The following is a 27,415-nucleotide window of genomic DNA, read 5'->3' as shown; positions in this document are numbered from 1 at the left end:
ATCCCAGAACAACAGCAAAGGACCCTGTGAAGATGCTGGAGGAAACAGGTACAAAGGTATCTATGTCCACAGTAAAACGAGTCCTATATCGAAATAACCTGAAAGGCCGCTCAGCAAGGAAGAAGCAACTGCTCCAAAACCGCCATAAAAAAGCCAGACTACGGTTTGCAACTGCACATGGGGACAAAGATAGTACTTTTTGGAGGAATGTCTGCTGGTCTGATGAAACAAAAATAGAACTGTTTGGCCATAATGACCATCGTTATGTTTGGAGGAAAAAGGGGGAGGCTTGCAAGCCGAAGAACACCACCCCAACCGTGAAGCACAGGGGTCGGCAGCATCATGTTGTGGGGGGTGCTTTGCTGCAATAGGGATGGTGTATTTCACAAAATAGATGGCATCATGAGGAAAGAAAATTATGTGGATATATTGAAGCAACATCTCAAGGAAGGAAGTTAAAGTTTAGTCACAAATGGGTCTTCCAAATGGACAATGACCACAAGCATACTTCCAAAGTTGCGGCAAAATGTGATGAAAGAAATAAACGCTGAAATAAATCACTCTTCTATTATTCTGAGATTTCACGTTCTTAAAACAAAAAGTGGTGATTCTAACTGACCTAAGACAGGGAATTTTTACTAGGATTAAAATGTCAGGAATTGTGAAAAACTGAGTTTAAATGTATTTGGCTAAGGTTTATGTAAACTTCCGACTTCAACTGTAATTGTTACGAATTTAACTTTAATTAAATGAGTCGACTCTTCATATGGGAAATTTCATTGAACAACAAAAGGGAATATTGAATAACCCATCGCATATCCCAAAAACGTTTTCAACATTCATCTGTAAAATGATAGTCTAGAAATTAAAGCATTGGTTGTCTTCCCCTCAGGCGTTCATGTCTTGAACATCAGACTGAGGCCTCATCTTCACTGTCACTTTCCAACCTTATTGAGGATGGCTCGTCGTCAGGTTCAAAAAGCCTCAAATTTGCCCGGATGGCCATACATTTTTCGACCCTTGTAATTGGTCAGCTTGTTTCGTGCTTTGGAGTGTGTGTTCCCAAACAAGGGCCAGTTGCACTCAGAGGAGGCTGATGTTGGTGGGATTTGGAGGATGGAGGCAACAGGGGAAAGAGCCCCAGATCCTCAAATTCCCTTTCATCAGGTGGCTGATGAGATATGTTGGCACAACTGCCATATTACATTTCCATCCCGGAGCCCTTGCTTGGAAGTATATTTTGCCAGACTGCCAAGAACCTTGCCCTCCTCCAGGCCAACGTGGCGAGACACGGTAGTGATTACACCATAGGCCTTGTTGATCTCTACACCAGACAGGATGCTCTTGCCAGCATACTTGGGGTCGACATGTAGTGCTGCGACATTTGTATGGGCTTCAGGCAGAAGTCTTCACGCTTTTTGATGTATTTCAGAACTGCAGTTTCCTCTGCTTTGATCAACAGTGAAGCGGGCAGGACAGTACGGATTTATTCTCTTACATCTGCAAGCAGTCTGAACATCAGACAGGATTGCATGGACTCCCTCAATCCGTGCAATGGCTACTGCTATAGGTTTCAGGAGTTTCAGGCTGCTTACCACTCTCTCCCAAATACATCATCCAGGAGGATCCTCTTGGTAGGGCTGTCTATATCGGCAGACTGTGATATGGCCATTTCTTGGAGAGACTCCTTCCCCTACAGGAGACTGTCAAAAAATGATGACAACACCACCCCAATGGGTGTTGCTGGGCAGCTTCAATGTGGTGCTCTTATTCTTCTCACTTTGCTTGGTGAGGTAGATTGTTGCTATAACTTGATGACCCTTCACATACCTAACCATTTCCTTAGCTCTCTTGTAGAGTGTATCCATTGTTTTCAGTGTCATGATGTCTGTGAGGAGCAGATTCAATGCATGAGCAGCACAGCCAATGGGTGTGATGTGAGGGTAGGGCACCTCCACTTTAGACCAAGCAGCCTTCATGTTTGCAGCATTGTCTGTCACCAGTGCAAATACCTTCTGTGGTCCAAGGTCATTGATGACTGCCTTCAGCTCATCTGCAATGTAGAGACCGGTGTGTCTGTTGTCCCTTGTGTCTGTGCTCTTGTAGAATACTGGTTGAGTAGATAAATGAGTAGATAAGCAAATGAGTAGATAAATGAGTAGATAAAGCATGTCTGGTTGGAGGGGTGGCTAGGCGAAGAACATTCAAAAATCTCTTCCAATACACATTGCCTGTGTGCATCAGAGGTGAACCAGTCACATACACAGCTCGAGCAAGTATTCATCAGCATTTCTCTGACTAAGTTCCTCCATTGAGTCAAAAAAAAACATTTTATTCCAGGAAGATCATGAGCTGTTGCTATCGATAAGGTGTCTGATTCATAATTTTCACCTCGAATAGAAGTAGAGGGACTTTTGTCAGTTGTTTGTTGTGAGGGCTGAGGAGACTTTATGCACTTGGTCAGATGATTCTGCATCTTTGTTGCATTCTTCACATATGATTTGGCACAGTATTTGCAAATGTACACAGCTTTTCCTTCTAGATTAGCTGTAGTAAAATGTCTTCTCACATCAGATAGTGCCCGTGGCATTTTCCTGTAAATAAAAAAGTAAAAAAACAAAAACAATTCCATGTACAGATAAATAGTTTAGCAGTTATATTAATCAACTCCTTTGTTAGACAAATGTTTTAAAATGAAAGATGTATGGAAACAGGTGAATTAACACTCCTCAGTTAGCAGGCTCAAGCAAGCTAAAACCCACATGGTAGCAAAAACTAACTAGCAGAAATGGTTAACAAGTTAGAAATGATTTAAACACATTTTGCTGTAGGCTACTATTTACTAGTTAACAAAACATAATGTATGTCATATAAAATATATTTACCCCACCCAGTATTGTAATTAAAACTTACCAGAAAGCTTGTAGTCCTTGGCCCAGACAGTGTAGTAGTGTGGGCTCAATAGCATCTCATTAGTGTGCAAGATCTTGAGAATCAGCTGTACATGTGATGGGAGAGTGCACTGTGCATGCAGAGGATTGCAATTCCATTGAATTTGGGATAGTTTAACCAAAATATGCCACAATACCTAGAATTAACTTATGTGTATCCCACAAAAAAGGTTCACTGTTATAAGCTAACTTTTTTTATGAATTTAAGCAAAATTCCCAGGCTTAACTTCTCATGGAAAATCTCTGGAAAAATGTCTGAAATTTACCGGAAAGTTTCTGACCCTTTGCAACCCTAATGGCAATCAAGAGTTTTTCAATTTACACATGTACATTATTGGTGGAAAATAACAGGTCCAAGCAAAAGGTCACATACATAAAGGGTTCATGACCGTCAATCCAATATTGATATCTTGCTGTTGTTTACAGTTCACTATGTGTACAGGCACATAGTGATTTTAAATGGCCCCAAAGCAATTTCCATACTCCCTCCCTACCCATGCTGAGTTATATAACTTTGCTGTGATGTAATCTCAGCTCTCTCATCACCTGGAGTTAACACTAACAGACGGTAGAAACTAGAATTATTGGGGACCTTTTGAAGAGGGACTGACGTAGGTATAAATACATGATTATGAGACAGAGAGAGAGAGAGAGAGAATGAGAAGAGAGAGATCCGAGGACTGTGAATAAAGATGTGTGTGGTGCAGAATGAAAAGCACACCAGGGTTAGCTGGATGACAGCAACTGCATTCGGATTCTCTGCTAGCCAATGCAAAAGTATCAAATAAAATTATCACGTTTTTCTGCATTCTAATACAATAATGAACTGAACATGTTCAATCAATATTTGACTAAGACCACTTTTTATAGCCTAGGCCTATAATGACATCATCAAAGACTACATAATAGCCTTCATCACGGACGCAAATTTTAAAAAATGGCCTAGGCGTGGAAACAAAAAAAATGAATGGAATCATCATCTTATAAATTCCCTTGTGGATTCTTAAACGCGCATAAGTATGCATGTCCATTCCTCCCCACGACCGGGCGCGGAACCCTTCTCTTCTTGTCAATTATAAGCGAGAATGGAGTCGAATAAACCCGTACTCTGGCCGAGAGCTATATGGAATAGGAATTGTCTATATGAAATCAGCATTTTCGGTCACATTCCTCTTATAGTATTGCCATTGACCATAATGGAGTTCTAACGTTGGAGACAACGTCGGTTGCATAAAGTCATTGGTTTCAATTCATTCATGGAAATGTTTAAATCCAGTTCACGCGAGACAGAATATCAACATTGATTTAATGTGATCAGAATAACACTTACTGCAATGCTGGCAACTGTAGATTCTGGTCGTTCGATCATTGTAGTACTAGTGTGACACCACCCACCCAGGAGCCGAAGAAATCAGGCATACAAAAAATAAGAAAACTACGAAACAAAAGCGTTCGAGACGCTGCTTTCAAAAGACACGTCCTATTCAGGCAATTTAACGTTTTTTTAAATGTAGCAACAGAACCCTAATGCCTCTAAACAGGCCCAAAATAATGAAATTGGGTAGGTGGTATCGACATACCACTAGTAAAGCATCATGAACAGCAGAAGGGAATTTTTTTTCCAAGCTACAAATCTCAAAAGGCGATTGTGTCTTCCTTTGGAACTGCATGCCTATTGGCTAAAGACAGCTAAAATTGTGATGTCAGACAAGATCCGACAGCCTACCGAATTCTATTGGTTCTAAAGGTGAACTGTCTGCATTGTGGCCAGCCGAGCCTTTTACCTCGAATCTTTTACGAATGCCTTGGACGTAAATACCAAAAATGCGCAGTTTGATTTGTATATTTCACAGGTCAAGTATCGCATACATGTGTGCTTCTTCTTCGGATTCTCAACAGGATGATCAAGAAACAGAAACGTAAATTAATTCATCCCACATTGTCTTTTGACATCCGCCGTATACGGTCTAGTTGCGCTCTCTTGTGGCTGTGCAGTTGAAGTAGCTGAATTAGGCCTATTAGTTATGTTCTGTTAGAATGTACGTTTGTTGAGTGTAAAATTGTTTTTTTTGGGCCAACGCACATTTTTGGAACGTGACACACACACACACACACACACTCTTCCTCTGGGTATCTGACGCTCAGCAAAGGTAAAGCAGCACTTCTCCTGCCACTTGACATTCGAAGACCTACACAACATTCGAAGACCATCCTTACACACGTATGGGTCAGTTTGGGTCACACACACACACACACACAAGTTAGAAATCCACCACTAGAGGTCAGTTGCAGATAGCAGATGAGCACCAGAATTAGCTGGCCACTATGTGGTTCTTTGTAGCTCAGTTGGTAGAGCATGACAATTGTAACTCCAGGGTAGTGGTTTTGATTCCTGGGCCCACCCATATGTAAAATCTATGCATGCATGACTGTTGCTTTGGATAAAAGTGTCTGCTAAATGGCATATAACATGTGTTTCATGCTGAAAGGTTTAGACACAGACACAATTAAGTAGCCTACAACTGAATGTGGTTTAGACATATTTTTACAGTCCTGTTTCATCAGGTAAGCATTAAAACATAGAGAGATGCATTAAAACCAACAAATGGTTTATCCACATGCATTTTAATTCATTGAAGGCAATCAAACAGAATGGGCCTATAGAAGGTTGTTCCATGGGACATTCTATGGAACTACATTCTAATTTAATCTAATCATCACTATGCACAACTCATTCAGCACACATATGTGTTTTACAGATTAAAAAAATAAATATTGACTATCGATCACAGGCATGAAATGGTAAAGAGAGAGGTATACACAGCATTACAGTTATATGGAGATCATTTAGCTTATCTATTTGCCCAGATAGACCCAGGTGGTGTTTTGGCTCAGGACCTTGACTGCTCTCTCTGAGGCAGAGTTCTGGCCATGTCCTTCTTGTGTAACCGAGTAATAAAATAGGTTTTGAAGGATTTGCTTTGAAGTTGACTTAGATGAGGGTCACATCACCATGGTTACAGGAGTGGCATCTGCTTCCCAAAGTTCTTGCCGTCCAGGATGTTGATGTAGTCCTTCACCCATCTGTCTGAGGGCCTGGCACACACCTGTCTCCCCTTCTGGGTCTTAAACCTGAACATAGAAATGCACTGTTATCAGCACAGCATAACAGTATGAACCCCATAGGGAAATGCACTGTTATCAGCACAGCATAACAGTATGAACCCCATAGGGAAATGCACTGTTATCAGCACAGCATAACAGTATAAACCCCATAGGGAAATGCACTGTTATCAGCACAGCATAACAGTATGAACCCCATAGGGAAATGCACTGTTATCAGCACAGCATAACAGTATAAACCCCATAGGGAAATGCACTGTTATCAGCACAGCATAACAGTATGAACCCCATAGGGAAATGCACTGTTATCAGCACAGCATAACAGTATAAACCCCATAGGGAAATGCACATACAAGATACCGTTGATACTGACGCCATCCTTTTTTAGATTATGATGTGACTTGTGGCGCAGCGGTCTAAGGCACTATAGCTCAGTGCTTGAGATGTCACTACAGACCATGGTTCAATTCCACGCTGGGCACAATTGGCCCAGCGTCATCCAGGTTTGGCCATCATTGTAAATAAGAATTTGTTCTTAACTGACTTGCATAGTTAAATAAATCAAATCAAATGATCTTATTTGAGAGGAAAATGCCCAATGTGAAAGTGAAGTAGTGAAAATCAATCACATGGAGGAGGAATATAGCACATTCTGCATTTTACAACAGGGGTAAACTCACAAAAACATTGAATTTGACCCCTGGATGATAAGAGGTTGTTGTGTCTCTCCTTGTGGATTGATCTCTAACACAGAGAGCTTTGAGGATTCGGCCACTAATGGGTAACCCTAACTCCCTGTAACTGTCCCAGTCACAGCATGATTGAATCAATGACTATGTCTGTCTGACACCTGTTTCACACTACTTTTACAACATATCACCGTTTCTTTGACATTTCATTCATTTCAATTCCTACATACGGTACGGCATCTTGAGTGTTTGAATCAAATTGTAATAAGCCTAACTCTCATCGCCACACACATATCCACTTACACACACATCAATAGGGTTTACTCACATAACTGCCGGGTTAGAGCACTGCTGGCTGGTCTTTGTGTAACCCACCACTCTTCCTCTGGGTATCTGACGCTCAGCAAAGGTAAAGCAGCACTTCTCCGGCCCGCTTGACATTCGAAGACCTACACAACACACACTTATGGGTCAGTTTGGGTCACACACACACACACACACACACACACACACACACACACACACACACACACACACACACACACACACACATACACACACGTCTGGCCCCCACAAATATAGTTAAACACTTCCACATACAAACATTCCAGTTGTCACTTACCTTCGCTAAATGTGATGGCACTCAGTACAAGAACAAGCACAGACAGCATAGCAAGACGAGGGGTGAACATGCTGGCTCAGGTGGGGTGGAGATTAGATGAGGAGAAGTCTGCTGTGAATACTGGTCTCAAGCTTTCTTGTCTGCTGTGGTGTGGTGGTGGGAACAGAGGACCAATATTTATAGTCTGGTGAGAGTGTTAGGGGAATATCCAGAAAGTGATAGTCTCAGTCACCTTTTATTTTTTTTATATTTTTTTTACATCTGATTGACATTTAGTATGTGTACATGTGGGTGGGTTTCATCCCATGCATCAGTGTGTTGCCTTCTCCCGTTATGACATGCCTGTATTTCACTTCCCTTTTTCGCCATTGGTTTTTACACCAGAAGTACATCATTTGTGGGACTTTTATTTCTATAGCCTGTTGATCTGTTGATCAGCAAAACTGTTCTTAGAGTTAGATAATGAAAGAAAAACCTCAAAGTAGCCTATATAAATTGCACAAGAAGTATATACATTTATGGACTTTTTAAGGTATTGTTTCTCTTTATTCACTATTGAATCAACACTAGAAATACTACACTGAAAAACAACACTAGTTACTGTTGACGCACCCGTGTGCCATCAAAATCCCCATCAAAATCTGTCAGTTTAAACTAGAGATATGTTTTTTTTGCATGGGCTGGTCTCAATCTACCACATCCACCTATGTTGGCCTTCCGCATTTGTAGTGGAACCTGCCCGAGTTCTACGAAGTCATATGACCACTCTATGGAAAGATGAGACTTCACGAACACAATGGCAAAAACATTTTTTTTATATACCTATAGAAGTCCTAAAACTAGAAGTCAAATAGCTAAAAGCTTAGACTTTTAGCCACCAAAGGCTTAGACTTTTAGAGGTTAAATCTGACCAATATGCTGTGTGGTATGAAAGGGATACTTCTGCAGGTTACCATACATTTCAAGAACCTTTTAGAATTCTGAAGAACCGTAGATGCTATGTCAAGAAACCCACACTTAACTCAAAGGTTCTTTATCAGGCAAGAGTTGTCCAAGGAATCTTAAGAGCTGAGGAAGAACCATTAAGAACGTTCCTTTTTTGTCAGATCTCATGTACTGTAATGCTCAAATAAATGAATACATATTCTGTGCCAGGTTATATTTAGGCTATCTGGTATAAGTGCATAAACCTAAACTTTAGGGCTTAACTGTACACGTGCCAAATAGCCTACACAGCTAATCGCCAAATAATTATTCGGGGAACGGGCAGAAAATTGAATGTCAATCCACGGAGGCAAAAAATACGTTGTCGAAGTTGAATTCAATAAGACAAAAGCTGCGAAAGGAGAGTTGAAAATAAAGAGAAGTGAGGGCCAGAAAAGGAATGTTTGGGAAATATTTAAGTTGTAAAAGAGGATGATAGCAGTGCTGGTGGCTGTTATGTGTGATGATTGTGAGGCGTTATACAATTTGACTGTTACAGGTACTGTAGCCTATTATACTGTTTCGATGGGTTGAATTGAAATTGAAATCTGGACACTGACTGTAGGTCTACAACCTCTCACATAGCCTTAATAATAACTCCTGCAGAATGTAGCCTTTCTTGCAGGAAAATTATACACCAAATGTAGGCAACATTTTTATGGGAACAGGAGTGGAGAAATATTATTTCTTTCTGCAGCTTGAGAGAATGCAATGCACAGTTAGATACCATCTGTATAGGTGCTGTCTTCCTAAGAAAAGCATGGTAGAAGCTGATTGTAATTTCAACTACATAAAATATACCTCGAAGCTGAACTGAAATCTGATCAGAAACAGCTTGGGTCGTTTTTACAGCTTTCTTTTTCCTTACAACCGTTCAAACATATCATTTGGACATTTTGCACAGAAAATCTTTCCTGTTTTTTTTTATTGCATTATTGTATTTCCTCCTAAGTCCTTAAACATTTTTTCTCCTTGAAAGATGACAGAGACAACTTTACTGATGTCAACCAGATTGAAGCATTAATTATATTGTCACACCCTGACCTTAGTTATATTTGTTTTCTTTAATATTTTGGTACGGTCAGGGTGTGACAAGGGCGGTTTGTTTAGTTCTTGTATTGTCTAGGGGTTTTTGTTTTTTCTGGTCTAGGTGTTTATATGTCTATGGTTGCCGAGATTGGTTCTCAATCAGAGGCAGCTGTTTATCTTTGTCTCTGATTGGGGACCATATTTAGGTAGCCATAGTCATTGGGTATTTTGTGGGTTGTTATTCTATGTTTAGTTGCCCGTTTGCACCAGTCATATAGCGTCACGGTTCGGTTTGTATAGTGTTCGTTCTTTCATTAAAAGAGAATGTACGCTTACCACGCTGTGCCTTTGTCTCCTCCATATGACGACCGTGACATATATTGATCTATGACATGATTCTGTTGAGCAAGGATTTATTTCGTTTTCTAGGGCAACATTTAATGACAGAAGAGAAGCTACATGAATTTAATTATAGATACATAGACTAACAAACAGCCTACCAAAATGTTGGAAATTATAAGCAGAAACATCAGGCAAAAACAAAACCTGCACCCCCTTTCAAAAAATCGTTCTGCAGGCTTTGACTGTAGCCTATAGCGCATTTTCTGTGTTTGTGGTTAGGGTTGGGTGCAGGCCTCAGATTTTCACTTCATCACGTCTAGTCAGTCGGTTGTGGAGGGGTTATTAGCAATTGTAGACGGTTGTGGGTGAACAAACAGATGACCCACGCACCACTAACATTGTAGCGCCCTGGCCATAGAGAGGCTTTTATTCTCTATTTTGGGTAGGCCAGGGTGTGAAGGGTGGGCATTCTAGTTTCTTTATTTCTATGTTTTCTGTTTCTATATCTTGGCCAGGTATGCTTCTCACTCAGGGACAGCTGTCTATCGTTGTCTCTGATTGGGAATCATACTTAGGCAGCCTTTTTTTCATTTTGTGGGTAGTTATCTTTGTTAGTGGTACTATAGTCTAGTAAGCTTCATGGTCGTTACTTTGTTTCTTGTTTTGTTGGTGACATTTATATAAATAAAGGAAAATGTACGCTCAGCACGCTGCACCTTGGTCCGCTCATTTCCACGACGACGTCCGTGTCAAACGTACAGTATATTGTATGTAAAGTTTTACACAAGATGGTGATTTCCCCTCTTTATTAAAAGTCCTCCTATTACAGTGTTTTTGCATGTGTTTCTAGTCATGCATGTAGAAGGCTTTAGTATAGAATTGCCGTTGGCACAGATTCACTGTATTTGTGCCTGAATGTTGTCATTATAAATGAGAGTTGCTTTTTATTAGCAACAAATGTATTTGGTTGACTGGACACGCAATCTGCAGAACTCATTAGCATATAGGGCATCTCATCAAGCTCAAATAAACAATAATAACCTCGAAATTAGATACAAATGATAAGGCATGTGTTATTGGTTTGGAGGAATGCAATTATTATGGACCCTTCTGGTCGGCAAAAGATGCCAAAATGGCCAAATGTTTATCTCACATTTGGTCTTGTGTCTCTGTTTGTTTTTGGTTTATGTTCACAGGGACTCCCCTCCTTGGGGTTTTCAAAAAAGCTAATTCAAGGGCATGCTGTCACAGCGAAGAGTGCTTTGTTGTTTGTCAAGTGTAACATAGAACTCCCCTCTCCCCTGATATTAAAAAGCAGAAGTCCACGTCATACGAGGAAAGTACACACAAGGTTTTACTTCCTTGTCACTTTTCTCTCATTCTATGCACAAGTTGTTCATTTCCTTTCTGTGTCCTATACAATGTGGCACTAAGCACAATTACCCTGTGTAACACTAAGCTTTCATAGACAGTGAAGCTCAGAAAATAGCTGTGAGCTGTGGTATGTTCATGGGCATGACTTACACAACTTGAGGTAGTGAAAACAAATTCACACACAGGTACGCGCGCACCTCTGGCTGGTCTTTGTGACCCACCACTCTTCCTCTGGGTATCTGATGCTCAGCAAAGGTAAAGCAACATTTATTTGGCACCGCTTGCTGTACAAAGACCTACACAACACACACTTATGGGTCAGTTTGGGTCACGCATGCACACACACACAGTCCCTAAGTCCCTGTGAGACAGAAGGCTTCTGTGGTGTTTTCCACTGGAGGCTTGGCAAAGAATGACTGTTGGTGAATGAGACTCCTTCAGACATATACTCCACACTCAAATTAAAGACACAGAGAGCCAGTGATTCAAAGAGGGAAAATATATATATTTTTTTAAGCAGAAGAAAATAAGCTGTTGAATAAGCTTAAAAAAGAGAGCCAATTCCCTGCCACATCACTCAGATAACGAGGCTACCCCAAAGCAGCATTCACCACAAAATGATTTTACAAAACCATCAGTGACCATCAGTTATTATAGAGAACAAAATCAAAAGAATAGCAATGTGATGCATTATCTGTGGAGAGACTAGAAGCCATGGAGCATCATCATAACACTTTGCAAGCAGCTACAGCAGTCCCCCTGCCTGTCCCTTGACCCCCAGTCCCTGACTCAAAAACAGACCCAACCGCGGAGAGGCTGAGGGACTGGAGAGTCAGACCAGCACAAGGGAGATGTTATCTCTATGAGTTTGTGAACTAAACCAGGGAACTGCAGCATCCTAAATATGGAACAGATCAATGCAAGATGGGCCATGTACTGTATTAAAAAAGCACACATATAAACCCTACCAATACTACTACTACTAATACTAATAATAATAATAATAATAATAAAGAGGCTTTAGAGCGTATAAAAGCAGCCAGGTGATAGTAGATGAGTAGAAACGCCAGGTGGGCATACATACAGTACATACATACAGTACATACATACAGTACATACATACATATTAAAGTACAGAGATATTCTGACCGACTAGGATCCCTCCATGACCTGAAACAAGTAAGCAGGTGTGTAAACGTTCGCCTCTGCTGTGGCCACAACCAGGAATAAGATCTATAAATACTGCACCATGCTAAAGTGGGACATGGGGTCGTCACATATCCCAAAGCCAGCTCTGCACACATACGCACATCCCTTATCATCCTGTGATACAGCCAGCAATAGCAACAGTGTCAATAAGAACAGGTGAGAGAGTAAAAAGGTGTTGTCACAAATGAGGCAGGCATCAGTGCCAATGGTGTCTGTGTATGTAATGAGTGTGCAGGTGTGTGTGTCTGTGGGTTTTGGCAGGGTGGCATTCCATGCAGACTCATTGCATTGGCAGCATTTGAGATTGCATTGTCAGGGGAACATGCTTATCGCCCTGGAGACCAGGCTTTCAACCCAAACAGTCTGTGATTAAAATTCTTATTGAGGGATTGCATCTGATATCCTCATTACCCTCCCCATGCAGAACCCCCCGCTCCCCACCCAGGCCCTCCTAACCTAACTAAGTTCCTCGTATCTAATCATATCACGTGTTCCTCACTGCTCAGCTCTGCATAACAACCAAACAACCACTGAAACATGAGATGCCAGTCAGATTGGCCCCGAAAAGATCCCTTTCAGATGTTATTGTTCATACAATACCTCATTATAAATTTAAAGTATTAAATGTGGGTGTTTCAACTCCCTACAAAGATGGTACGTTGACCATAGAAACCATTAGAAAGAGTTAGAAAAAAATACATTATGCCAAGGTTCCAAGAATTGGGGTTAAGGTAAGAGAGGAACAAACACACCAACACAGAGACACAGTAAGCCAGGCTACACTCTAAATTCCATGAGTCAAGAGAAGTCTCATGTCACCGTTTTAAATCAAATAAAGAACAAAGTTTAGACGCTTCCGAGCCCAAAAAGTAAAAACAACAAAAGGTCAGACATAAATGAGGCCTAAAAACATAAAAGTATCTAAATACAGGAAATGAGTCATAGTAAGTCAATCATTGGGACTCCATCATCAGGGAGCTGATAGACCCCGAGGACCAGAGGTGATACATGGTATGGTGGAGACCTGTAGGTGTGTGAGTCAACCTCAGACTGTGTGTGTTTGTGTGAGTCTTTGGCTCAGTCCCTCAGGTCCGCATTGGGCCCGGTCCAGACCTCTGGCACACACAACAACCACTCTCTTATCTCTCTCCACCAGGTTCTCTCTGGATCACATGACTCCTCTGCATCTGCTCCTTTATTTCTTCTTCGTTATGTCCACCCGTTTCTTCTCCTTTTTCAAGCTCTGTCTTTCTCAGGCCTGAGTTCCTTGCCTTCCCTCTGCCTCTTCGGTCCCCGTTCTTCCTCCGTGGCAGTATAAAGGGTGTAGGCCTAAGGCTCCTCCTCTCCTGTGGACACAGCCAGACGCATGGCCACAGACAGGTGGTCAGTGAGGCCGGCCAGTTGGGTGATGAAGCTAAACTCTTCAATGTCCTGCAGGTGGCAACAGAGAGTAGGTACATGACATCATTATAATTTCATAATACAACATTATGGGATTACAGATTAATTATATCACGTTATCATAATACTAGATTACAACGCAGCATATTTTAAATCATAATCTTCTGAGCCATTGTGCATAATGTCCTTGAAAATATGGTTTATCTGAAAATGTATGTCACTCAGAATTCTTGCCATAGCTACATTTAATCACAAGGTGGCAGTTCAGTGCCATGATTCATAATGAGAAAAGCGAGATGTTGTTGAGCACAGATTTGCAATCTATGCAAATAAAGTAATTTGGTTTTCTAATCCTCTTTGACCCATAAACAAAATGTGATGAAAACATTGTCCTAACCCTTCTTTCCCAATTGATTTGATCTGGTCTTGATCAGCTGTGGTTCTGTTATGCTCAGTCTCCTTCTTTTGTGTGTTTCTACATCTCGACGTCCTTGGGATCTTGAGGGTATTTGGCCAGGGTTTCCATATTTGTCAATGAACGTACCATTTTCCAGTCCTGCTGCACCGCCTCACTGTAAAGGATGTAGTCGATCCTCCTCCCGTTGCCTTTCAGGGGGATCTTTCTGCCCTTCTGATTAGGACAGTGGTTTTTATTGGTGGGGAACACCAGGTATTCCTTCCTCCCCTCCTCATTCTCCATCACTCTGTCAATGGAAACAATCAACCACTTACTTAAAAACACCTTAAAATTGCAGCCCAAATAAATGCTTCACAGAGTTCAAGTAACACACACACATCTCAACATCAACTGTTCAGGGGAGACTGTGTGAATCAGGCATTGATGGTCAAATTGTTGCAAAGAAACCACTACTAAAGGACATGGCTACCATAGCATTCTGCAGCGATACGCCATCCCATCTGGTTTGGGCTTAGTGGGACTACAGTATCTTTTGTTTTTCAACAGGACAATGACCTAACACACCTTCAGGCTGTGTAAGAGCTATATGACCAAGAAGGAGAGTGATGTAGAGCTGCATCAGATAACCTGGCCTCCACAATCCCTCGAACTCAACCAAATTGAGATGGTTTGGAACGAGTTGGACCGTAGAATGAAAGGAAAGCAGCCAACAAGTACTCAGCATGTGTGGGAACTCCTTCAAGACTGCATTCTAGGTGAAGCCGACAGAATGCCAAGAGTGTGCAAAGCTGTCATCAAGGCAAAGGGTGGCTATTTGGTTACTACACTTGTTTGGTTACTACATGATTCCATATGTGTTATTTCATAGTTTTGATGTCTTCACTAATATTCTACAATGTAGAAAAAAGTCAAATAAAGAAAAACCTAAAACTTTTGATGGGTAGTATGTAACCATAACGAAACTTTGACAACATTTAGCGAATGTTCTCAGAATGTTTCAAAAACATTTTTTTTTACCAGTCAGGAAACATGTGGCTTCCTTCCGATAACCAATGTGAAACCAAAAACACATGTTCCCACAATTTCCAAGGAACCAAAGGTGCGAGCTGGGTGATATGTATTCTATGTACTACGTGTTATTATTATTATGTCTTTGTGTGAGTTGATACCGGTTGTTTTACTTACTTTTGTAAACTCTCTGGTGAACTGACCTCCTCGTCATATAGCCCACTGGTGTCCAGTAGTGTTCCTGTTAACGTACACACACACACACACACACACACACACACACACACACACACACACACACACACACACACACACACACACACACACACACACACACACACACACACACACACACACACACACACACACACACACACACACACACACACGCACACACACACGCACAAACACACACACACGGGTTAGAGAACAGCTGACAGGGAGGAATTTGAGTTCACCTGACCAATTTCGTAATCTGACAATGGATGGCAGCTCATAAAAACCTGTAGTTCTGAAGCCTGTTTTCTCTATAATTTCTCGAAAACTCAACAATAACACAAATGGATGAACTGTAGTTTGGCAAAAAAAAAGAACACTCCAGTATCTGCCTCCTCTGTGACATAACAGAACTCTCACCGGACCTCGAAAATTTTAATTTAGAGAATTGTGCTCAGCAAACACATGTGTAGTAACAGTAATGAGGACCTCTGAGGACCTAGGCTTAGGCTAATGATGTCTCCCACAAGGAGGAGGGTGAGACAACATATAAATGAGCAGTAGATGGGAAGGAGAACATGGTGACTCACAGTGATTAACATAACTCCCATATACAGTATCTACACATTGACTCTAGTGCACAATAAACTTGACTTGGTTGAATATACGCCAACATCCATCCTACTATCTCCCTGCCATCACAGCACATATCTCTTTCCAAACATCACTGTGTGTCATAGAGAAGCATTTCGCTACACCCGCAAAACATCTGCTAAATATGTGTATGTGACCAATACAATTTGATTTGATTTGCTAATGTTCCTTCTCCTTTAGATTCAGTTCCAGACCATCATTCTCCAGGTTTATGCCAGCATTGCTGAAGTCTCATAATCTATTGTACTTATTTTGATCTGCACAATGTGTTTCCAGATTTGCTGCCAAAGAGACAAAGCCTAGTTCCCTGACACAAGCACACCCACTCCCACCAGTACCAGCCCAAACTCCTGTCCACTCACCCAGAGCCCATGGCTTGTCCTCCCCTGGTCCCAGGCGACACGGGTCCTTGTACTGAGTGAAGAGGGAATGCTGCTGCTCCAGTTTATCCTCTGAAATGGAGGGATAAGATGAGAAACAAAGTGGGGCTTGTCTGTCCAGATCCCCCCAGTCATTAGTCCAGATACATGGAATGATAGGTACAACACCCAAATATACAATTTCTGCAGGATGTCAGAGAATAGAAGCTTTTCACACAGTCAGAGAACTAGCTACCTGAAGAGCAATTGTCGAAATTGAGGTCGCCGAGGACAACATCAAAGGCCACCTGGTCCTCCAGACCCTTCTCCTCTGAGGGGCGGGACGTTGCCTTGCGGAAATCCGTCCCCCACTCCAAGAGTAGATCCAACTGCTCACAACGCACAGCTGCATCTCCTAAAGGACGTAGAGAGAGAGACAGAGAGAGAGACAGAGACAGAGAGAGAGAGAGAGAGAGAGAGAGAGGAGGGTGGTTAGGAGGATGGAAATACAAAATGTGAGTGGCTTAGCTTTGGATGAGATTTTGGCTGAAGCACAAGGAAAGAGGGAGAAAAAATACATAGAGTGTACTCAAACAGTATTTACAGCACACTGCATACTGGTCACTATGGGCTGCTGGCTGGGGAATGGGGAGTCTCCCTGTGGCCAGCAAGAACGACCAAGCTACTAAACAGATCTGTGTGTGGGGAAAGCAGGGGTGGTCTGGAACCCTTGACAACATCTATTCAATGCTGATCATTTATGAGTCAACAAGACAATGAAAACATGGGTTATAAGCAGCAAAGGCCAAAATAAACAGAAGTAGAAGCAGAAATCACACACACACACACACACACACACACACACACACACACACACACACACACACACACACACACACACACACACACACACACACACACACACACACACACACACACACACACACACACACACACACACACACACACACACACACAGAACAAGCAGTAAGAGGGAGGGGAAAATGGGACATGAAAAACAAGCAGCAATAGGAATGTGCCTCTTGTTCTCTCTTCCCTATATTTCATTTGTCTTTAGAAATAGCCCTTGTTCTATAGTTAGCCCAGTGAGCAGACTCTCAGAGGTGTAGGATGCTCCAAAAATAGCAGGGAGATATGTCTTCAAAAAAACGAGACCCAGAGACCAGAGGCTTTAAATAGGCCTGACTCTTAAAACAGTTTGAGCCCATCGCCATGGGAACAGAGCATGTGTGCAGAGCAAGTGTGTGGGTTTGATGCATCCATTTATCTGCTCTAAGGTAGAAAGCAGAGTAGGCTACTACAAACACACTATCCATCTTACACCATCTGTCTACTACTATTGTGTTCACAGACTCGTGTACAATCACTCAGATCTCTCCCTATCTCAGTCTGTCGTCTCACTTGCTTCAATATCAAATCAAACTTTATTTGTCACATGCACCGAATACAACAAGTGTAGACCTTACCGTGAAATGCTTACTTACAAGCTCTTAACCAACAGTGCAGTTCAAGAAAGAGTTAAGAAAATATTGACCAAATAAAGTAAAAAATATATTTTTTAAAGTAACAATAACGAGGCTATATACAGGGGTTACTGGTACAGAGTCAGTGTGCGGGGGTACGGGTTAGCCGAGGTAATTTGAACATAGCGGTAGGGGTGAAGTGGCTATGCATAGATAATAAACAGTGAGTAGCAGCAGTGTACAAAACACATGTAGGGGAGGGGTGTCAATGTAAATAGTGCGGTGGCCATGTGATTCCTGTCAATAAAACAAAGGAGTTGATTGTGGATTACAGGAGACAGCAGAGAGAGCACGTCCCCATCCACATAGACAGGGCCGCAGTGGAGAGGGTCAAAAGCTTCAAGTTCCTTGGCGTGCACATCACCAAGAACCTGAAATGGTTCCACCGACTCTGTGGTGAAGAAGGCGCAACAGTGCCTCTTCAATCTCAGGAGGCTGTAGAAATTCGTCAAGGCCCCTAAAACCCTCACAAACTTCTATAGATGCACCATTAAGAGCTTTCTTTCAGGCTGCATTACCGCCCGGTACGGCAACTGCACCACCCTCAACTGCATGGCTCTCCAGAAGGTGGTGCGTTCAGCCCAACTCATCACTTGGGGCACACTGCCTGCCTTCCAGGACATCTACAGCAACCGGTGTCATAGGAAGGCCAAGAAGATCATCAAGGACCTCAGCCATCCGAGCAACAGCCTGTTCACCCTGCTCATCGAGCAGACGGCGACGGGTGTATCAAAGACGGGGACTGAGAGACTGAAAAACAGCTTCTATCTCCAGACCATCACACATTTGAACAGCCATCACCAGCAGGCCACCGCCCGGTACTCTGCCCGGCACCTTAGAGACTGCTGCCCCATGTATATAGAGACATTGAACACTGGTCACTTGAACAATGTTTACATACTATTTGACTTGATATGTATACAGTGCAGTGAAAAAGTATTTCACCCTTTTCTGATTACTGAATGTTATCCGATCTTCAACCAAAACCTAATATTAGATCAAGGGAACCTGAGTTTACAGAATTATACTTAGTTTATTATTTACTTTTAACAAAGTTAATGGTGAATAAGTTGACGGTTTATAGATGTGATAAGTAGAGTTTAATTCGGGAGATGGTAACTCTTTAAAGAACCGCTCTCGTGGTGCCCCATATGAGTTCATTGTTACATGATTAATTTAATCAGGTAACAATTAAATATAGTTAGTTGATTAGATAAATAACAGTCTTCAGATTAATGTTAAAGTCAAGTCACGCCAATACACAACATTATATACAGACCTTTTATATTCATATCCTGTCCATACCGTCTATACACACCATTATAATTATACAGGTGAAGTCAGAAGTTTAAACTCAGTTTTTCACAATTCCTGACATTTAATCAGACAAAAAATTCCCTAGTCTTAGGTCAGTTAGGATCACCAATTTATTTTAAGAATGTGAAATGTCAGAATAATAGTAGAGAGAATTATTTATTTCAGCTTTTATTTCTTTCATCACATTCCCAGTGGGTCAGAAGTTTACATACACTCAATTAGTATTTGGTGGCATTGCCTTTACATTGTTGAACTTGGGTCAAACGTTTCGGCCTTCCACAAGCTTCCCACAATAAGTTGGGTGAATTTTGGCCCATTCCTCCTGACAGAGCCGGTGTAACTGAGTCAGGTTTGTAGGCCTCCTTGTTCGCACACGCTTTCTCAGTTCTGCCCACAAATTTTCATTAGGATTGAGGTCAGGGCTTTGTGATAGCCACTCCAATACCTTGACTTTGTTGGTCTTAAGCCATTTTGCCACAACTTTGGAAGTATGCTTGGGGTCATTGTCCACTTGGAAGACCCATTTGCGACCAAGCTTTAACTTCTGACTCCTGACTGATGTCTTGAGATGTTGCTTCAATATGTCCACATAATTCCCCCCCCTCATGATGCCATCTATTTTGTGAAGTGCACCAGTCCCTCCTGCAGCAAAGCACCCCCACAACATGATGCTGCCACCCCCATGCTTCACGGTTGGGATGGTGTTCTTTGGCTTGCAAGCCTCCCTCTATTTCCTCCGAACATAACGATGGTCAATTCTTTTTTTGTTTCATCAGACCAGAGGACATTTCTCCAAAAAGTACAATCTATGTCTCCATGTACAGTTGCAAACCTTAGTCTGGCTTTTATATGCCGGTTTTGGAGCAGTGGCTTCTTCCTTTCTGAGAGGCCTTTCAGGTTATGTCGATATAGTACTCGTTTTACTGTGGATAAAGATCATTTGTGCCTGTTTCCTCCAGCATCTTCACAAGGTCCTTTACTGTTGTTCTGGGATTGATTTGCACTTTTCGCACCAAAGTACATTCATCTCTAGGAGACAGAATGTGTCTCCGTCCTGAGCGGTATGACGGCTGTGTGGTCCAATGGTGTTTATACTTGCGTACTATTGTTTGTACAGATGAACGTGGTACCTTCAGGCATTTGGAAATTGCTCCCAAGGATGAACCAGACTTGTGGAGGTATACAATTTTCTTTATGAGGTCTTCGCTGATTTCTTTTGATTTTCCCATGATGTCAAGCAAAGAGGTGCTGAGTTTAAAGGTAGGCCTTGAAATACATCCACAGATACACCTCCAATTGACTCAAATGATGTCAATTAGCCTATCAAAAGCTTCTAAAGCCATGACATCGTTTTCTGGAATTTTCCAAGCTGTTTGATTGTGATACAGTGAGTTATAAGTGAAATAATCTGTAAACAATTGTTGGAAAAATTACTTGACATGCACAAAGTAGATGTCCTAACCTACTTTCCAAAACTATAGTTTATTAACAAGGCATTTGTGGAGTGGTTGAAAAACGAGTTTTAATGACTCAAACCTAAGTGGATGTAAACTTCTCACTTCAACTGTATGTATATTCAGGACTCTGACATTGCTTGGTTTTGATATTTCAGATGTTTTAAAAGGTTTTGGATAATATGTGTAATTGTTGTTTTATTGCTGTGTGTATATTACTGTATTATTGTATCTGCAAATCTGTGTACGCGACCAATAAACTTTGTTTTGATTTGACTCTCAAACCCTTTTATATTTCCAAACATTTGTTCCATTTAACTCTGATATTCATATAAGGCTACAGTGCCAGCATAGACCTATTCAGACAGTAGGGAGGAGAAGCTAAGATCCAATTAGCAAAGAAGCTCAAAAATGTATTGTGTGTGAGCATGTACTGTACTGTATACTGTAAACATAAAAATACCTTCAATGGCGTGTAGATGAGTGCAGGTGAGGTATCCCACAACTCTCTGCTCCTGATGGGAGGTTCCCACCTGCACCTGTAGAGAACAGGGAGAGAAAAATAGGAAGTTAAATATCTCTGACAACAAGCAGATTGGACAGTGAATTAGAAAATATTTAATACCACATAATATCATATATTAATGTAACCTGTACATCTGCAGACCTACTTCTGTCTCGATGCTTGTTGGATCAAATCCCTGAGCTGACAATGTAAAAATCTGTTGTTCTGCCCCAGAACAAGGCAGTTCTAGCCTCCTTTCTGCTCCTCACATCCTCTGTCATTGGCCCAATCCAAAACCGATCACCCTCCCTCCCTCCCTCCCTCCCTCCCTCCCTCCCTCCCTCCCTCCCTCCCTCCCTCCCTCCCTCCCTCCCTCCCTCCCCCTCCCTCCCTCCCTCCCTCCCTCCCTCCCTCCCTCCCTCCCTCCCTCCCTCCCCCCTCCCCTCCCTCCCTCGCTCCCCCTCCCTCCCTCCCTCCAACACTCGTTACTCTGACATTGTCCCTGTTTGAAATCCCCTCAGTGGAGATAGTCTGTTCGTCACTGTTTCGATTTGCAGGCCCGAATTGGCCATAGAAACACTGATGATCCTGGAATGAATGGAGAGGCTTTTACTGCAGATTACACTGGGCCTGTGAGCCCGGGCCAAAAATGGTTATACTGAATGGATAGACTGGTGCTTTTGAGTGTCAGTGGCAGGTGGACCACACAGTTGGGTGCAGGTAATAGGGATGGACTACAATATTCGATTGAGTGGGTTGGAAATGTGCAGTGTTTTGAAGTGTTACCTAGTGTCAGAAAAGATCCATCTAAAGACCTTTCAGGACTTGTTCAATATATCTCCTCTGTCATCAGGGCGATTGCAGGTTTGATTAGATTTGATTACAGTGTGTTCAAGCTCTCTGTTCAGTCACTGTGCAGTCATCCAATCACTGTATCGCAGTCTTGGCTTGGGTCTCACCGACAAGGGCCTCATAGAAAACGCATAGGACCACAATAAAGCCTTAGCCAAATTAGCGAGACTTTAAAATGAAATGCAAGGGTTACGTTTCAGGCAACAACATAATACATTCTGTGAATTTTTTCCCTCCACAGAGATTTGGAGCCATCCTCTGTCCACTTGGCCTGACACATGCACTGTACATTCCCTGACCCAGTCTGTAGAGCAGCTCCCTTTCCAACTCTCTTACCCTCTGTTCCTGTTCCCCATTCTCTCTCTCTCTCCTTTCACTTCTCTCTCTTTTTCTGCCTGTGTCCCTGTGTATGAATATTTCAGAGGCTTATCCATGCTTGGGTAGCTGTGTGCTCTAAAACTGACAACAGGCCTGAAGGGAATCATGGTCATGTGTCTAGGTCCGCTTGGGTGTGGGTGCATGTGCGGGTGTGTGCGTGCTGTTTGTGTTTGTGCTTTACATAGGCTACATGTTAGAAAATAAATAAATGATAATGATGATTTTGAAAATCAGAATTCCTTGCATCTTGAGTAAACTAGTAGCAGGGTAAAAGTTCAATGTGAACCCAAAGGACAAGATACACTATACAGTTGAAGTCAGAAGTTGACATACACTTAGGTTGGAGTCATTAAAACTCATTTTTCAACCACTCCACAAATTTCTTGTTTACAAACTATAGCTTTGGCAAGTCGGTTAGGACATCTACTTTGTTCATGACACAAGTCATTTTTCCAACAATGTTTTACAGACAGATTATTTCACTTATAATTCACTGTATCACAATTCCAGTGGGTCAGAAGTTTACATGCACTAAGTTGACTGTGCCTTTAAACAGCTTGGAAAATTCCAGAAAATGATGTCATGGCTTTAGAAGCTTCTGATAGGCTAATTGACATCAGTTGAGTCAATTGGAGGTGTACCTGTTGATGTATTTCAAGGTCTATCTTCAAACTCAGTGCGTCTTTGCTTGACATCATGGGAAAATCAAAATAAATCAGCCAAGACCTCATAAAAATAATTGTAGACCTTCACAAGTCTGGTTCATCCTTGGGAGCAATTTCCAAAAGCGTGAAGGTACCACTTTTATCTGTACAAACAATAGTACGTATAGAAAGTATAAACACCATGGGACCACGCAGCCGTTATACTGCTCACGAAGGAGACACGTTCTGTCTCCTAGAGATGAACGAACTTTGGTGCAAAAAGTGCAAATCAATCCCAGAACAACAGTAAAGGACCTTGTGAAGATGCTGGAGGAAACGTGTACGAAAGTATCTATATCCACAGTAAAACGGGTCCTATATCGACATAACCTGAAAGGCCGCTCAGCAAGAAAGAAGCAACTGCTCCAAAACCGGCATAAAAAAGCCAGACTACGGTTTACAACTGCACATGGGGACAAAGATAGTACTTTTTGGAGACATGTCCTCTGGTCTGATGAAACAAAAATAGAACTGTTTGGCCTTAATGACCATCGTTATGTTTGGAGGAAAAAGGGGGAGGCTTGCAAGCCGAAGAACACCACCCCAACCGTGAAGCACGGGGGTGGCAGGATCATGTTGTGTGGGTGTTGTGGAGGTGCTTTGCTGCAGGAAGGACTGGTGCACTTCACAAAATAGATGTCATCATGAGGGGGGAAAATGATGTGGATATATTGAAGCAACATCTCAAGACATCAGTCAGGAAGTTAAAGCTTAGTCGCAAATGGGTCTTCCAAGTTGACAATGATCCCAAGCACACTTCCAAAGTTGTGGCAAAATGGCTTATTAAGGACAACAAAGTCAAGGTATTGGAGTGGCCATCACAAAGCCCTGACCTCAATCCTAACAAAAAATTGTTGGCAGAACTGAAAATGCCTGTGCGAGCAAGGAGGCCTCCAAACCTGACTCAGTTACACCAGCTCTGTCAGGAGGAATGGGCCAAATTTCACCCAACTTATTGTGGGAAGCTTGTGGAAGGCTACCCGAAACGTTTGACCCAAGTTCAACAATTTGAAGATAATGCTACCAAATACTAATTGAGTGTATGTAAACTTCTGACCCACTGGGAATGTGATGAAAGAAATAAAAGCTGAAATAAATCATTCTCTCTAATATTATTCTGACATTTCACATTCTTAAAATAAAGTGGTGATCCTAACTGATCTAAGACAGGGAATTGTTACTAGGATTAAATGTCAGGAATTGTGAAAAACTGAGTTGAAATGTATTTGGCTTGGGTTCGAGCCCAGGCTCTGTCGCAGCCGGCCGCGACCGGGAGGTCCATGGGGCGACGCACAATTGGCCTAGCGTCGTCTGAGTTAGGGAGGGTTTGGCCGGTAGAGATATCCTTGTCTCATCGCGCACTAGTGACTCTTTTGGCAGGCTGGGCGCAGTGCACGCTAACCAGGTTGCCAAGTGCAACCTGGTGTTTCCTCCGACACATTGGTGCGGCTGGCTTCCGTGTTGGATGCGCGCTGTGTTAAGAAGCAGTGCGGCTTGGTTGGGTTGTGTTTCGGGGGACGCATGGCTTTCGACCTTCGTCTCTCCCGAGCCTGTACGGGAGTTGTAGCGATGAGACAAGATCGTAACTACTAACAATTGGATACAACAAAATTGGGGAGAAAAGGGGGAAAAATTCCCATAAAAAATGTATTTTGCTAAGGTGTATGTACATTTCTGAATTCAACTGTATATACAAAAGTATGTAGACAGCCCTTCAAGTTAGTGGATTCGGCTATGTCAGCCAAACCCGTTGCTTATAGGTGTATAAAATCGAGCACACAGCCATGCAATCTCCATAGACAAACATAACAGTAGAATGGCCTTACTGAAGAGCTCAGTGACTTTCAACGTGGCACCATCGTAGGATGCCACCTTTCCAACACGCCAGTTTGTTACATTTCTGCCCTGCTAGAGCTGCCCCGGGAAACTATAAGCGCTCTTATTGTGAAGTGGGAATGTCTTGGAGCAGCAACGGCTCAGCCACGAAGCCACACAAGCTCACAGAACAGGAGTGTTGTGTGCTGAAGCACGTAGCGTGTAAAAATCATCTGTCATCGGTTGCAACACTCACTACCGAGTTCCAAACTACTTCTGGAAGCAACATCAGCACAAGAACTGTTTGTCGGGAGCTTCATAAATGGGTTTCAATGGCCGAGCAGACACACACCAGCCTAAGATCACCATGCGAGCAGTGGAAAGGAATTCTCTGGAGTGATGAATCACGCTTCCCTATCTGGCAGTCCGAAGGTCTAATCTGGGTTTGGCGGATGCCAGGAGAACTCTACCTGCATCAATACATAGTGGCAACTGTAATGTTTGGTGGAGGAAGAATAATGGTCTGGAGCTGTTTTTCATGGTTCAGGCCCCTTAGTTCCAGTAAAGGGAAATCTTAACGCTACAGTATACAATGACATTCTAGACAATTCTGTGTTTCTAACTTTGTGGCAACAGTTTGGGGAAGGCCCTTTCCTGTTTCAGCATGGCAATGCCCCTGTGCACAAAACGAGTTCCATACAGAAATGGTTTGTTGAGAACAGTGTGGAAGAACTTGACTGGCCTGCTCAAAGCCCTGACCTCAACCCCATCGAACACCTTTGGGATGAATTGGAACGCCGACTGCGAGTCAGGCTTAATATCAGTGCTCGACCTCACTAATGCTCTTGTGGCTGAATCGAAGAAAGTCCCCACAGCAAAGTTCCAACCTCTAGTGGAAAGCCTTCCCAGAAGAGCAGAGGCTGTTATAGCAGCAAACGGGGGACCAACTCCATATTAATGCCCATGATTTTGGAATGAGATGTTCGACGAGCAGGTGTCCAGATACCTTTGGTCATGTAGTTTATGTGACCCACTTTAAATTCTCCTGCAACCAGACCTTTTTCTCTCTCAGCACGGAGGCTAGAGAGAGGAGCCAAGACCTCTACTGTACCCCATTACTGTGTCCAATGCTTAAATAGACTTTCACGTCAACACAGGCAGAGTAAAAGCGAGTCCCTTTATCCCCAGGAAGGAAGGTAATTTATATCAACAAATGGAGTCGACCTCAGCACTGAAAGGAGTTCTTGGTCATTAAAAGCAAAGGGAGAAGCTAAGGTTTATTTCTTTCATTGATTTCCATTCAATGTGTACTTTGAGTGGGCCTGCTTTAAGGTTCTCTCTGTAATGTATTCAAACTCCACACAAACAGGCACAAGCATGCACAAAGATGCACGCTCTCTCGCACGCATGCACACACACTCACTCACACACTCCTCCTTCAACCTTGCACTTTGTGGTTTTAAATAATAATAAGAGGGATAAATGTTGAGACCGAAAGGCTTTAATTACTGGGTTGTTCTTCAGGGAGACATTTTTAATTAATTGTGTATCTCTCCACACCCACCACCCTCCCTCCCTTCCTGTATCTCCCTCCCTCCCTCCCTCCCTCCCTCCCTCCCTCCCTCCCTCCCTCCCTCCCCCTCCCTCCCTCCCTCCCTCCCTCCCTCCCTCCCTCCCTCCCTCCCTCCCTCCCACCCTTCCTGTATCTCCCTCCCTCCCTCCCACCCTCCCTCCCTTCCTGTATCTCCCTCCCTCCCACCCTCCCTCCCTTCCTGTATCTCCCTCCCTCCCTGTATCTCTTCCTCCCTTTCACCCTTCTTCCCTTTTCCTCCGGAGCTCATGTCTTTGTAATGTCTGAGTTTGTCACTTTGTATTGCAAATTAAATCTGCCACTTACACTTCATGTAGGTCTGCTATGAACGTATATTGTTAAAGAAAAATTACCATGTGTTTTGATAATGTTTGTTTGGTCACAAGACTCCCAATCTTGCAGAGAAAGACCCCTTGGATACATCATTCTTTTTAAAGACTACTAGTCTGTGGGGTCAAGCTGCACGAGGACCCTGAAGCTAAGGGTCAGTCCTACAAGAGCTCTGGAGAGAGTGAGATGATGACCCAGAATGACCCTACGGAGGAGGGAGGCACATAGAGGCAAAGCCATAGGAGCTTGTTATCTGAATCAATAAGCAGCAGGGGGAGGTATGGTTGTCAGAGTGGTGGAACTAAAAGGTGCATACAGAACTTAGTAGGGTTGTTGTCAGCCAGCATCTCCCAGACCCATCATCACCTTCAGGCTGAGAACTGCTGAGCTGCCCCAGCAGGACCTGGAGCCCAGCCAGAATCAGGGATGCATCCCAAATGGCACCAAGTGAATAGGCTGCCATTTGGGACACAACCCCGGACACAGCTTCAGCCAGACAGCCCCAGCTACACAACTACAGCCACACAGCCCTATCCCCGGTCACAC

At 42.7% G+C, this 27,415-nt stretch overlaps 3 protein-coding genes across 6 annotated transcripts in view; all 3 read right to left on the bottom strand.

Annotated features, from left to right (window-relative positions):
* Nucleotides 1-4,593, bottom strand: part of LOC112218457 (septin-7) — a 29,724-nt gene extending 25,131 nt beyond the window's left edge. The window contains exon 1 of one of the 2 annotated variants that reach the window (XM_024379264.2): nt 4,282-4,593. In XM_024379264.2, the coding sequence (XP_024235032.1) occupies nt 4,282-4,320 (39 nt within the window). In that variant the 5' untranslated portion in view covers nt 4,321-4,593. The remainder of the gene's footprint in view (nt 1-4,281) is intronic. The other variant, XM_024379263.2, reaches the window with a different exon arrangement.
* An 885-nt stretch (nt 4,594-5,478) lies between these two features.
* Nucleotides 5,479-7,555, bottom strand: LOC112219100 (C-C motif chemokine 4). Its single transcript, XM_024380311.2, has 3 exons — nt 7,386-7,555; nt 7,092-7,212; nt 5,479-6,083 (listed from the first exon to the last, which is right to left on the bottom strand). The coding sequence occupies exons 1-3, from the start codon at nt 7,453-7,455 to the stop codon at nt 5,969-5,971; spliced, it is 306 nt and encodes a 101-aa protein (XP_024236079.1). The 5' UTR covers nt 7,456-7,555; the 3' UTR covers nt 5,479-5,968.
* A 5,902-nt stretch (nt 7,556-13,457) lies between these two features.
* smpd3 (sphingomyelin phosphodiesterase 3) overlaps nt 13,458-27,415 on the bottom strand; it is a 36,233-nt gene continuing 22,275 nt past the window's right edge. For all 3 annotated transcript variants that reach the window (XM_024379255.2, XM_024379256.2, XM_024379257.2), the window contains exons 3-8: nt 21,158-21,233; nt 16,636-16,794; nt 16,383-16,472; nt 15,328-15,391; nt 14,269-14,428; nt 13,458-13,754 (exon numbers count right to left, since the gene is read on the bottom strand). In XM_024379255.2, coding sequence (XP_024235023.1) covers nt 13,653-13,754; nt 14,269-14,428; nt 15,328-15,391; nt 16,383-16,472; nt 16,636-16,794; nt 21,158-21,233 — 651 coding nt within the window. In that variant the 3' untranslated portion in view covers nt 13,458-13,652. The remainder of the gene's footprint in view (nt 13,755-14,268; nt 14,429-15,327; nt 15,392-16,382; nt 16,473-16,635; nt 16,795-21,157; nt 21,234-27,415) is intronic.

Source organism: Oncorhynchus tshawytscha, linkage group LG19 (assembly GCF_018296145.1).
Source record: "Oncorhynchus tshawytscha isolate Ot180627B linkage group LG19, Otsh_v2.0, whole genome shotgun sequence".
Taxonomy (NCBI): domain Eukaryota; kingdom Metazoa; phylum Chordata; class Actinopteri; order Salmoniformes; family Salmonidae; genus Oncorhynchus; species Oncorhynchus tshawytscha.
Note: the sequence above shows the minus strand (reverse complement) of the source record. Positions and strands in the feature narration are given on the sequence as shown.